The sequence below is a fragment of the Tyto alba genome, unplaced genomic scaffold (assembly GCF_018691265.1).
Source record: "Tyto alba isolate M040663 unplaced genomic scaffold, T.alba_DEE_v4.0 Super-Scaffold_13, whole genome shotgun sequence".
NCBI lineage: Eukaryota > Metazoa > Chordata > Aves > Strigiformes > Tytonidae > Tyto > Tyto alba.
Window position 1 is genome coordinate 48,131,972 of NW_024881275.1, and position 14,790 is coordinate 48,146,761.

The window sequence follows — 14,790 nt, forward strand, 5'->3', positions numbered from 1 at the left end:
ACCTTTGAGAAGCAGTATTTGAGTGTGACAAGGGACATTTGTCTTGCTTTTTGTTCCAAGTGCTGCCAGTCTCATTTTTGTTTCTAGCATCACTGTTCCCACACCAAATAACAAATCCCTGTAAAGTTCATCAGCAACAGTCCACGTCTCTCCCAAGCTGCTGATTTTTCATGTAACCAATTCTCTTCATTCTACTTTTGAGCAATGTTGTAGAAGACCAATAGAACCGGAAACAGTTCTGGAAGATTGAGGGCTGAACTGACAAAGTCAGCAAGATGTACCACTGATGTCCCCCACCCAATAAAGTAACACTCCTTCCAGTCAGTGTTAACAATGAGAATTTACAGCACTCCCTTTTCCATGCAGACCACAGTGGTACCAGTGACCTACACTTCCATCACACTTTCAGCTGGAAAGCACACATACTTCCTGCCAACAGAGTCCAAGCATGCACATACCAGCCCAGTCCAGTCTGCAAGCCCATCTCTCCAGCCTCTGCTCCTTCATTCTAACAAAGGGTAGTGAACAGCTGTCAGGAATCATACTCTGCTGCAACAGCAATAGCATACTTTCAGCATGCGTATTGCCCATCCAGTGTTACCTCCAGAAAACTGGGGTATTTATTCAAATTATATTTCAGCAGGTTGCTTTTTTATGCCTCACAAATATTTGTTTGGTCTTTCCAGCACTTGAGTTTAAAAAGACCAGTACTGAAAGGATACTTACATGGTGGCAAATCTGGAGATGGACTGAGACCACACCAACATGGATTTCCAGAAGCTAGCCTGGGATATCCTGATTCTCACAGCCATTTTCCACTTTCACAGAACAGCTACAGATTAATCGCAGGATTGTAGGATAAGTTAGGTTAAACTTAGCTGAGGTTACTCAAAGCAGGGTCAGCTGTGAGGTCAGATGAGGGTACTCAGGTTCTGGTTCTTTGGTCCAAAAAAAATCCAAAAATGGAGACTACACAATCTCACAGGGCAACCTTCTCCACCATTTGCCTCTCCTCACAGTGAGAAATTTTTTTTCATTACATTTAGCTGGAACCTCTCATTTCAGTTTATGTTCACTGCCTCTCATCCTTTCCCGGAATGGAAAGAACAGATGGAACACTGATGAAATCAGGAGTCACAGTCTACAGAACCGCTTTCAAGGAAAAATGCAAAACAGTTTCATTTTTAATTTACTTCGTCCAGCTTAAAGGTTTACACAACTCACACAAATCTTTACAGGACAGGAAAAAGTTCCCTTAGCTGCCACATGCCCTCATGTACAGATATATTCTGCATAAAAGAATCCTGCACAGCAAGCTGACATTCATCTTTTCTATCCCACTGGATGGCCAGAGCAGTGAAACATCTGGGCTGCAGGAAATTATGTGCTACAATCAAGCTAGCAGCAGGTGAGAGCCAAGCTCTATAAACACACAGAGTGACACACTAGGGTCCAAATGGTGGGTATGTTCAGGACACATCAGACATCCCAGTGCAGCTCTTTAGAAAACTCCCAACATGTAAATAAAGCCATCTTGCTACCAGTCACAACTCCTACTATGCTACTGAAATTCAAATCTGACCCAGTTGCTCTCTACATTGCAAATGATGAGTTGAGAGAACATACACATCACATTTCAAGAGTGAAGAGTTACTTTTCACTCTTTCTCAGTTTGGGTTTTGTTTTTGTTTTTTTTTTTTTTTTTTTTTAAGAAAAAAAAACCTCTTAAAACTTGTTCTGCTAGATGACTAGCATGTAGTCTTATTCACACCAACTGGCAACAGGACCATAAACATAAGAGTTCCAGTGAGGAATCCACAATACCATATGGTTGTCCCAAAACAGGGTTCATCACCTGGTGTGCAGATGCCCAATTCACACAGGATGAAGGTATTTTCCTTTATTATGTGAATGTACATGGCCAGGTCCCAAGATAGCACACCATGGTCTTGAAATCCACAATTATTTATACACACAATCTATACATATTCAATACACTAATGTATATCTACTAAGTGATTGGTCATAATCTCTATGCTTAGCATGTAAATTATCACGCATGCCTAGTTTGCCCTCTCCACCTTCTTCTTTTGAGTCTGGGGTGTAATTAGAGTTGGTGGTCAACAAGTCAGTAGTCGTGGCCTCCCCTTGGCTTTTACCTAGTTTCCTCCTGATTTGGCAGATGTAAGCAAGTAGTCACAGCTCGCTGTCTCTACATCCTATCAATCCTACCTAGGTTTCTTCCTTTTGTCAGGCATATACAATAGCAGATTGTTTCAAAGTTAATCATTTGTTTCTACCATTATCCTAATATTTAATCATTTGGTTCTACAGTTTTCCTTATAAAACAGACCTCTGACCTTGCAACATTTCTTTTAATAATTCAACATCAATATGAGATGGATTGATGATGGATAAATTCTAATTTTGGGCTGATTTCTAGTCATGGCTAGCCTAGAGTTAGGTCCTCAAAGAGAACCTAGAATTGAAAAACACACAAATGTAGGAACAAGAGAAGAAGATTGAAATCTTTTAAAAACTAAGCCAGCTGTTGAACTTAATGCGCAGACACACTGCCTCTTCTGTGTTGACTACAGCTGTTTGCCATGTTCAAATACAAGCAGATGGCAAATCTTCAACAGAGTCACTACACTGCTTAAAGATCACAGGTTGGCTTGCTAGGCTCAGTGGCTTTCAGTAGGCCAGAAAAGTTATTTCTAAACATCCTGTACATACTAAACATACTGTACATGTTAATATATGCAGCCTAATATTTATCAAAGTAATTATCATTTCTCTCAGTGCCAACAAGTAACATGCCAGAGGTCACCTGGTAAAGGATTTTACAAGAACTGGTTCACTGCCAATGTGCTGTAGTGACTATTCAGATGAAGTTACATGTCTGAACAAAAAAATAACCTCTCCAGTTACAAGGGAAACTGACATGCAAGACCTTCTGAAGTAGGTGCAGGTTCAGCTCATGGGATTGTCATTTTCCCCACACTCTCAGCATTTCTGTGATAGGTTGCAGCAAGACAGAGCTACTGCTCCCTGTGTGTCCATGCAGAGCTCCCAGTTAAGACAGGTGCACTGCTTTTGCTAGGCTGTCTGTCATGCATTGGAGATTCCATTGTGATTCAGGCACAGACTCTCACCACGGTCCCTAGAAAGAAGCAATGAAGTACAGTAAGGCATTTGCCCTTCTAGCACTGCCTGCATCTAGAGAGGAGGCTCAGCTTCCTGCATGCAAGGGGAGGAAGGCAAAGCACAAAATCCTTAGGTATGAGCTAGTTAAATTTGCTCACTGCTGTTATACTGCGTAGCCAGGATGATGTATATAGAGACAGGATGATAAAGAAAATAGGAAGGAGGCTACTAGCATTGTGAAACTGAACAAAGCTGTGAATTTTCCTTTGCAATTCTCTCTTGTTTAACCTTAGAAAAGTTCCTGTTAACAGAATCTTCACATTTATTAAGGCTCCTCTGAATGGAGGCTCTGTCCTTCCTCATCAAGTACTTTTTTTAGCTTATGTTCACTTTTGCCAATAATGCAAATATGTCATCACCCAGGTTGACGAATGCATTGAACAACACAGGCAAGACAACAGGTGCCATGATCCAAATGCTCTTGAGCATTCCTAGAAATAATGTCCAGTTCTTCAGGTCCAGCACACAGATTCTTCTCCTATACCAGTCACACACCCCTGAAGCATGTACATGAGCTCATCTGTTCAGTCTGCCCTACACAGACCAGGTTTGAATGGAAAAGAACATCTTTTCAGATTTAACTACATCCAGGAGTCTTGAATTCAACTTTCCTTTTATGGCCAGAAGCCATTCTGTGACTCACTTAGATCTTCCAGTCTTCAAGGGGTACCAGCAGCATGCTGCTGCATTGATTTGGGACTGACTCAATGCACATCAAGCACTTCCCCCGATCTTGTGTGTCAGCGTATCCCACCTACAAGATCTAACAAGCCCAGTTCCCAGGATGACTGTGTGACTAGCTTCTTGTGAGAAATGCATCAGTAACAAAACTGAATTCCTGATTCTTTGAACACCTGCCTTCTACTGTCCAGAAGGAGATTTTTTATGCCCTTAGTAGCCTCTAAAGTTACCTGGAACAGAAGAGAGGCACAGTGTATATTTTATAAATAGTGTTATGACAGCCTTCTGAAGTCTCTTCACAACACAGCATTTGTTCCATGAGGAATATCACATGGCATGTTACATCTCAGGGCAAATAACTATTTTCAGAAATGCTATCTTTTGAAGCCTACAGAATTCTGAAACACAAGAAGAGGGGTTTCTTCTTGTCTACCATATCCTTGAGGCAGATGCATGATAGAGGCCAGAATCCTATGCAGGGGCTGATGTCCCTGTCACAGTGCTAGGTAATGTCTAATAAAGCAAAGGAAAAACATAGTGTACATTCAAACTTCCAGACAGGGAACAGACCTGAGGCACTTCGAGGCCTCTAAGAAATCAAGGCACTGATGTACCATATGCTTATCTCAACTTTCAAACCATTGTCCTAACTCAGAGGCCTAGCCCCTCCCAACTCTCCTTCACTACCCTTTCTACAGCATAGAAAACACAGCTCCTGATCTGGAAAAGACAGAAGTGTTTTTGCCAACACATATCACAAGGTAGGCATGCCCCTCGGATAATGCTTTTTACTTCTCCTCTCACAGAACATCCCCTCCTCCCCCCCATTTTTGATAATGTGATTCCAAATTAGTTTGAGACTTGAACTGACCTTAATTTTACTATTGTTCAAGTAAACTGATTTTTATATTATAGCATGCATCATGCTAGGCACCTTGTACTTAAAAAATTTTGAGTTGAAGGTTAGGGGCTCCCTTCAAAGCCAAGCAGCAAGTTAAGAAGGGCAACCCATGCAGTCTGTTATCTCATTCTTGTAGCCAGTACTCTTTATCCTACCTTAAAATGATACAGATCTTTGTGTCACAACTTGGCTGACAGCATATATCCATTTGAGTGGTGAATCAAAACTGGATCTTCCTCCAAAGGTGATTTTTAGATGCACTCTATGATCCAGCACACAGATGTCTGTGGTACTGACTGCCTTGATTTGGCATCTGATTGCAAATGCTTCATTCAGTCAGAGGACTTAATTCTTTCTGAGAGGCAGAGATACCTTGAAGAGCTGTGTCAACACACACAGTTGTCAGGAGAAAGTAGAATGGCACTATCCCTTCAACCTCACAGGGCATGGCTGGGATAGGGCTTTATGACTTTAAGAGGATTTTAAAGGGGAAAAAAAAATACCTACAGTTTTCTCCATCATAGCCATATCCATGAGTTGACGACACCTTTCCTTCTGTCAGGTACAGGATTACCACAGAAAACAAACATACCTCTCTCCAGTGTTTGACATCCATTGTAGGCTGATGGGAGTAAATACTCAGGTGGAACCTAACTTCTATTCCCCTAGCATTCCACAAGAAGAGATGACTGAACAGCCTGGACACCCACTCAAGCCTGACAGTGTCTCAACCATTCACTTCTGTTCAAATGTAGCATCTCCAGTCACTGCTACTCTGGGGAACTCTCTCCCAGGCATGAAGTACCTCCTACACCTGATCCAAGCAATGATACTTGGTTACAGGCTTGATAAGGCAGCACAGGCCTATTTCTGTGATGGGCCACATGTTAATGCAGCAGCTATTGCATCAGCTACAGACTGATGCTAGAGAAAAAATAAGAACGGAAAGCTTGCATAAGAAAGCAGTGGAAACACCATATTGCAACACACTTGGAGAGACATTCTAGCCCTTGCAAGGGAACAATGGGGATTTATACTGCTGTTACAGAGTCCTTTCAGGTATTAGACAGCCCAAATGTAAAGCAGCATATGGGGTTGCAACTTTATGACAAACACCAGTCACGGTAATGTTAGCTTGCATTATTTCTTCTTTCCTCTTCTCTTTGCCTCCAATCCTTTCTCATCTACTTCTTGCTAGGATATGGTTATCTAGGCAGTATCAGCAATGCTAGTATCTTTTTAGCAGGTTACTTTTATCTCTCTGGTCCACCTATTTCTCAGGATCTTCAGAAATCAGCATCTTCTTGGCTGTCTCTACTTGTTTTCATGCATGCATGCATACGTGCATGATAACAGCCAGGCCAGGATCTCACTCTAACGTGTAGTTCAGGACACAGTATATCAAATACTAAGATCATACAGAACTTCCTTCATACATCTGTGTTTACACTGGGAGATCCAATCCCCAAACAATTTGGGAATAAGGCAAAGATGCAACACTTCTTGTGGCTTTGGGTGCACACCCATACAAGCTGAGACTCACACTGCACAGCACACCAGGAACTGCATTGCCAGGGATTTTTTCTGAACCTCTGGCATGGACTTCCTGAAGACAGGACAAACGCTTATGGATATCAGCACAGGCCAACAGATGCGTTTGGCTGCCAGGAGATGACAGCTTCTTTTAAACATGCATTTATTTTCAACATGGTCTATCTTAGTCTCAGGGTCAAGCCTTTCCTTGAAAAGCGTTTCCAAACGTTGGCATAAAGGTTGCTTTCTTTCAATCAACATAACCAAAAATCTGGGAAGACAGTACTTTTCAAGGACACTATCAGCAGAAGAAACTTCAAGCCTGATTAAACCCAATTCTAATCACAGACAACATGGAATCAGATAGACCATTAGACAGTTTACTGATGTCATCAACTTCAAGATTTTTTTTTTTTTTTTTTAAATTAAACATCATCTGAGAACAAACTACTTCACAAGTAAAAGCCCACAAAGCTTTCAGGAAGGAAGAATAAGTTTTGAATTAACATACTAGGTATTTCAGACATCATACATTTCTACTCAGGTGTAAGTTTAACTTCTCAAATTGAAATAATAGGGTCTTATTTCATATGGACATTTGCTTTTCCCTAAGCATCTACTAACTCAAGAAGCATGGCACACACACAAAAACTTTAGGCTCATATTTAAAACTAGCCCTTATACTTGGTTTCCAGAGTTGATCAAGAGCTAAGGTACGTTAGTAAACAAGGAATAACTGACAAAAGGTTATTTTGTTTTCTGTCTCTCCTAAAGCACATTCTACTGGGGTATGCAGATTCCCCCTGCTCTGGGATTAACCCATGTTAAATACAGTCAGAATGACTTCACCAGATTAGTTAAACTGAATGAATAGCCATATAATGTTCTTTTGGTCACCAGACATCACAGCTAACAAAAAAACATAAAAAAAAAAGCAGTAAACATTTTGAGACCAAACTGCAGTCCAAAAGTCTTCTTTAGAAGTAGTAGATATATAATAGTAATCACCTGGGAAATATAAACTGAATCTTTAAAAATCTCAAAAAAAAAAAAAAGCCTTTGGATTTTCATTTGTCAAGTAAAACACAAAGGCAACATCTGTGCAATAAAAAAAAAAATGAAATCACATACTTAAATATAGCTGAATATAAGCTGATGTCACTGAGGTTTATGGGAAAACTTTATCTGTTTCTACCAGAGTTAGGACAAGATGACTAGAAACCAAATACTCAGATCTCAAAACACTGAACATCTTCAGGGAGATACTAAGCATCTCCTATCAATGAAACACATATTCAGAACACTTGCTATATCATCATACTCAATTAAACCCCAGTTTCAAAAGAGCCTTTAGAGAGCTCCACGTTTGCTTTATGATAATATATGGAGCAGGTATAACAGCTTCTCAGCTGCACCAAACACCAATTTGACAAAAGGGTGTCTTGCAATTGCAAGAGTACACAAATTTACTGTCATTTACTTTAGCTAAGCCATCCAGTATTGTCCACTAAACTTTCCCGTTTATTATGGCTAATATGGAAAATGAGATAGAATAAGATCCTGTCCCAGACACAGGAAGAATGAAATCAAAGCACTGTAAACTTCATAGTTAAAATTAAAAATGCACTGTTGTATAAAGAGCAAGAACCTATTTGGACTAATTTGTTTTTCTGCAAAATTACTAAACTAGAATGAATAGATTTACACCAATGAGAAATAAATGCTCCCAGCACCTCTATAAGATACTGAAAACTTCCAAACAATATAGTCTACGTGTCATTTCCTGTATCTCTCCTCAGAAATGCTGTTTAGGATAAGAAAAATAGGAACACTTGCATGAAAAAAGGATCTTTGCATCCAACAGCCTCATCTTCCCCCAGTGATTAATCTTTCCTGAGGGCCAAAAACAGGAGCTGCCAATAGAAAATGAAAGCATAGAATCAACTTAACTGGTCACAAGAGTGACTTTTACCTCATAATGAGAAAAAGAGGACCTGCTGTACAAATTCAAGACATGCACAATTGATCTGCACAAAGATGTGTGTTGACTGAGTCGAATAATTATAAATTAAAAACATATGGCCCCATATGCCAGTTAAGTTTATGGACTGCACAGTCAACAAGTAGGAAATGGATGCAGATAATATGAGGAAAACACACGGACAATACAGTTGCATAATGCCTGGACAAGGGGCTCAAACAGTCCAAACTCCTACAACAATACCACTATTAACCACCTCTTTACATAATAGAAAAGGAAGTACACTACCAAGAATAGCAGTTAGAGGCTTACAGGCATCCTAATGTATCTCATTTAGTCCATTGGTACAAAAAATCATAAAAGAAGTGAGGAAGAAAGGAAGCAAGCTACACAAAGGTGTAATTTTGCAGCCCTCCTCCAACAGAGGGAAGACCATGAAGTCTGAATCTGACTGAGGGGAAAAAAGGCCATAAGTAAATTGATCAACTGTTTTTAAGTGAACTAACACAATGTCATGCTTTGGCCATCCCTACTATGTACAAAGATGACAGCCTTGACATTGCCAAGTTGAGCAATAAACATTCCAACTCCCACTGCTCGCATTTTCATCTTTTCACATGACAGTACAAACCATCTACATTCAAGAGTGAGGTGCAGAGCAGTATTTTTAAATATCAAGACATGTGCAGGCACATGAAAATCCCCCACAGCATTTACTCTTGACTACCTAAGCACCTTGAGAAACATGCTTTTGCATGTCAAAGGACATTTCTGTTTCATAGCAGCTGTAATATCAATGTGAACTGCCATGCAATTAAGGCTCACATGTGCAATTGTCTTTTCTTACCAGCCATTATTCTCTGGGCTTCATATGGTTCCATATAGCCAGTGTTCTCCCGTTTTCCCATGCTGTTGAACTCACTTTTGGCATCAAATGGATCTGAGTAGTCATCAGCTATAAATACCTGAAAGACAGAAGATTAAATGTTACTAGAATCTCCAGTCAGATGTGCAAACCAGAAGGCAGTAATGTTGCAGTTACCTTAATAAAACAGTTTGAATCCTAGAATATTATTTTGATTTTAGTTTAAAAGTATGATTTTGATTTAACATGAAGCTACAGTAGCTATGAGAATATAAAGTACACTAAGGGCCTTAGGATTAAGCAACTAGTATGCTGTGTGCCTTGAACACTATAACAATCGTTACGGACTCTGAATTAGCACAATAGGTACTGGTTATGGATTTTGACTTGAAACAATAGGTACCAGAAGAAACTGGTTTGGTTGGGAAGATCGGCCAAAGGAGAAATGAGCATTAGCCAACGATAAAATGAGCATGCGCAAGGATGGAGTTCAATCAACCGACACAGTGATGAAGACTATCGACGACCACCAGAGGACCCCCGCCCAGTATAACCACGCATGCGTTAGAGACATTTGCATATGATAATAATTCAAAGGAAATAACATGAATATGCTAATCATTGCACTCCCCCCATTCTATTCAAATCAATCAGTAAAGATGACCAATGAGTTCTGTAAATTAGGAATATAGATAAGGTGAGGTAACTGAAAGCCAATCATTATTAAGGTCAACTTAAACTTTATGAATTTTGTTGATCTTATGTAACTATGACTCTGCTGAAAAAAGTGTATAAATATGCTGTGCTTTGTACCTGTTGGCGAACACGTCTTTGGCGGAGTTATCCCCCGTGTTCCCCAGCGTTGGAATAAAGAAGTGCCTGCTTATCTGCTGTGTGTAGGTAAGTTCTATTCGTGATTGGGACAGCTAACAGTAACACCATACAAACAAATAAAAAGAAGTGTCACAAAGCTGCATCTTATGCCATCTTCAAAGTACAGTCTGAATTCAGAGGGGACAAACAAGCAATTGCCACAGATAAGTTACTAAATGCTGCTGAAATACAGCTGTGATCTTGTTTATGCCTGAAAACTCACAAAGACAGACTCAATGTCAAAAGATCTCTGACTGGTGCAAGATATGGAATTATTAGGATGGACAAATTAGAAAGATCCAATCAGTCAGCACATTCAATCCAGTGCAATTCTTATCAGATAAGTTTGCTAATGTTATAGGTAGATTAAGGCAAATCACATCCAAATATGGATTAATGAATCTTTATTAAGAGAGCAAATGCAGTGCTGGGGTGGCCAAGGAGTCGCAGCTCCGTCCAGGCTCACCAAATTCTTTAAGTTTCAAACCCCCTTTTATCCACCCAGCTGCCGGTTTCAACACCTTCCGCACGCCTCCTCAGTCCTGTGGTCACGTACACCTTGTCCTTCAAGCCTGGGCCAATTTGCAGCTCCTTTGTCTTTTATGGCTCAGTGGTTTCAGCTCCTCTCTTATCTCAAGGACAAGGGATACCAGAGATGGCCCATTCTGTTCTTTCTCATTCCATTGCAAAGGAGTTACCACCCTTTGATATGGACCATTTGGTGAGCATCCCAAGAGGGGGGGCTGTTGGGTTGGTGTTTCCTCAGATCAATTCCCTCCTTTTCCCAGTAGTAAAGTCTTTTACTTTTCTTAAAATCTGGATCATTGTACTAATAATAGCTTTAGCCTAAGAAGTAATTTTTTAATTACTTTTAGCGAAAGCAAAATTCTTCTATTACTTATCACAAACCACCCCTTTTCCTTTTTAATACTCTATTTTGCTTGAGCTTACTAACACTTAGTCTCATTCTTCTCTTAATATGATAACTTTGTGGGCACCAGCCAATGCAGCCATTTCAGGGTTTATCGATATTGCTGTTATTTGCATCCCCTCAATAACATGAGATATCAGCCATATAAAGCAGGGTATTAAACATGGTAAGAACAGTAAGCCTGCCATAGCACAAAGGAAGAAAAATCCAACCTTTTTCCACACTCTGATGTTGGACATAACAGTAAGCACTTGATGCACGGATTTGCCGCTATTAGAGCAAACCATACCAGGATGATTAGCAGAGGTCCGGTATAACATATACTCCCACCTCTCATGCCTATGGGGTTGCAGCCCACAGCTGAGATAAAGGTCTTCCTGGTGGCGAGCACAGAGGTTAACCCGGTCTTGCCCTCTACTGTTTAATGAATCCGTGCATTAAGAGTTAGTCAATTCAAGTGCAGCTCCTTTGTAGCCACTTCCTTTGTTTCTAAGCAAAGCAAACTTTTGGCACTTTCGAATAGTGTCCTTCCATCAACCCTCAGGGACGTCCAAAATTCCAGGGACTAACCTCTTTTTCCCATAAATCAAGGTTACAGTTCATGCCCCTTCCCTATATTCACAGTCCCTATTACAGTTATAACACAATTTTCTCCATCTGCGAGAAATACCACCTCCGGTGACACATTACACATTCACACAAAAACCACACTTCATGACATCCGTATATATACTCGAGACAAGGTATTACCCTATTAGATTGATATTCTAGCAATGCCTGATCGAATCCAAAATGCTCATAATCTATTACCAAAAGCCACTCTGACACTTGTCCGCCAGTTAATGCTTGGTAAAGGCCAGCTTTTTCCTGACATTTTTTGTGGTTCCCTATATATCAAGTAAGTAAATGAATAAGTAAATTTTCACAGTGTTACCTCTGAACCCAGTCAAAAACCCAGTCAAACCACTGGTTAAGAGTCATTCAATCCCCTCCTGATGAATTTACTTAGTCCTTTGAGGGTGACTTGTAGTTGGTCAGTTGATGGTATCACAGTCCACTCCTGAGGCTTTTCCACCGGTCCTTTTCTCGGGAGGCATGAGTCCACCCCTTTTCTTTTCTTCGGATTGCTGTCTCGGTGGTCAGCAGCACCTGAAATGGACCTTCCCGCTCGGGAGTTAATGATTAATCTTTCCACACTTTTATCAATACCCAATCACCTGGTTTTACATTGTGGATATTAAAATCCAATGGTGGTATTTGAGGCAGAAGCCCTTTCTTTCTTAGTTTCATTAAAGTGTCAGCAATTCTTATTACGTACTTTCTTACATACTGATCTCCTACTTCAGGGGTGACAATATCCCTGTCATTACTCATATATGGTAATCCAAACATCATTTCATAGGGAGAAATTCCCAGGTCTGCTCGTGGCTGAGTATTGATCCTTAATAAGGCCAACGGCAGGCATTTAATCCAAGACATCTGAGTCTCAATCATTAACTTAGTCAAGGGTTGTTTTGAAGTTTGATTCATTCTTTCTCCTCTTCCAGAACTCCGAGGGTGCCATAGGGTGTGCCACGCCCATTCAATCCCTAAGGCTTCAGATAGTTGTTGCATAATTTTTAAAATGAAATGTGTTCCTCTGTCCAAGTCTATTCTTTCTATTAATCCATATCTGGGGATAATGTTTTCCAATAACACCTTGGATACCGTGCTTGCCATTGCCCTTGGTGTGGGGGATTGCTTTCACCCAATGAGTTAAGTGAGCCACTAATACCAACAAATACTTCCACCCTTATATTCGAGGTAGCTCTGTTAAGTCTACCTGGAGGCTTTGTATGGCTAGCTCCTGTTCCCCAGCCACCTTTTTCTCATTACCTTTTTGTTCACTTTTTAACAAATCAGACATCAATCAACTAGTTGTTTAGCCTCCGTATATATTCCTATACACCCATATTGTCTAAGAAAATGATCACAAAGTGATTGCGTTCCCCAATGTATTTTCTGATGTATTAATGACAGAATTTCTCATGATAATGTTTTATTTAACATCTACCTTCCATCTGGTAAAGTCCATTTTCCTTCTGGATCTTTTTCCCCCCCTATTTTTAAGTATAACCTTCTCTTGTTCTGTGAAATTCGGGGCTAAATTCCCATAATCCCCCGTTGTTATTTCCAATAAAACTACTGATGATAATTCTGTAGCTGCTTCTCTGGCTACTTAATCTGCTAAATTATTCCCCCTTATTTCCATTGATGCTCCCCTCTGATGTCCTTTCACATGCACAATTGCAATTTCTGTAGGGAGCTTCAGGGCTTCTAAAACCTCTCTGATCAGCTGCTCGTGTACTAGCTCCTTCCCTTTTGTATTCATAAGCCCTCTTCCTTCCCATATTTTCCAAATGTGTGGACCACTCCAAATGCATACTTTAAGTCTGTGTACACTGTCCCTTCCTTACCTCTCAAATATACCAATGCCTGTTTTAGGGCATAGAGTTCACAGGCTTGTGCTGACCACCCAGCAGGTAATTTCCCCTTTTCAAACACTTCCATCTTCTGCCCCTCGATAACTGCATAACCCAATATTCTTTTCCCTTCTAGGCATCAAGAGGACCCATCAATAAATAGTTTTTCCCTATAGGGCAAAGGTTCATCTAGCAGATCTTCTCTTATTTTCGTTTGATAACTTATAAAATCCACACAGTCATGCTCTAGTTCCTGAATATCCTCCCATAATTCTAGTAATTTAACCACCAGTTTTCCTTCATCCAGCACCACACCTATTCCTAATTGCACTTGTAAATCTCTACCTAGCAAATTACATCCTACCCCTGGCATTAACAACAGATCATGAACAGCATATTGATCTTCCCCTTGTATTAACACATTCTTTATAACTGGGACCAAAAACCCTTTGCCTTTGGCCCATACAGCCCAGGCTGTATCTTTTACACAATCTTCCTCCTGGGGACTTAATTTCAAATTTATCAAGGGCTCTTCTGCTGGTATACCCCCCAGGAGGTAGAGCTCCTGACACCCCTAGTGATTACCACCCTCATCCTGTTGGGTTACTTCAAACGCCAACAGGTCCCGTATTTTCTGGGGGCATTCTTGTTTACAATGCCCCCTGCCTTTCCCACAATAAAAACATCCCCTTGGGATTTCCCTAGCCAGTGGTGCCTCTTCTCTTGGTCCCACTTTCCCTTTAATTCCCCTTTTTTTTTTTTTTTTTTTTCAAATATACTTTCTGTGCTTCTCTCAGGAGTTCATCCAGACTCTTAGTATAATGACCTATAGTCACCCATATCTCTCCTCCCCTCTTGTTCATTCTGATTCCACTGCAGAGGGGTTACAGGGAGTTTCTGTTCCCCGGGTATCCCCTGCTGATTTTCTCTCTCCCATATCCACATTCCAGCCGTTCTGATCATCCGTCTCTCTTCAGGGGAAAAAAAAAAGGATTCCCTCTAATAACTTCCTAATTTCTTTCTTATACGCCCTCACTTCTACATTAGTGAGCGGCACATCCACAAATCCTACCCCCCCTTTGAATTCCTGCCGCTGGAACCTCCCCGCCCCCCCCCCCCCCCCCCCCCCCCCCCCCCCCCCGCAAGGGATTAACCCTAGCCTCCCCGTGCTCCCTTAAACGATTCCCCCCCCCACTTCGTTGCTGCCGGGTTTCAGGTCTGATATTAACAACAGGGGCCTCCTCACCCGCATCTTCCTGCTGCACCCCCTTCACCCCTTGATTTTCTAGGTGTGCCGGGTTATATGGGGGGATAAATTATCCAAAGGGTCCCATCTCCTTCCTTTCCCTTTCACCT

At 40.9% G+C, this 14,790-nt stretch overlaps 1 protein-coding gene across 1 annotated transcript in view; it reads right to left on the reverse strand.

Moving 5' to 3' along the window:
* Nucleotides 1-14,790, reverse strand: part of SHB (SH2 domain containing adaptor protein B) — a 99,027-nt gene that overhangs the window by 45,992 nt on the left and 38,245 nt on the right. The window contains 1 exon segment of the mRNA XM_032993835.2: nt 9,151-9,268. Coding sequence (XP_032849726.2) covers nt 9,151-9,268 — 118 coding nt within the window.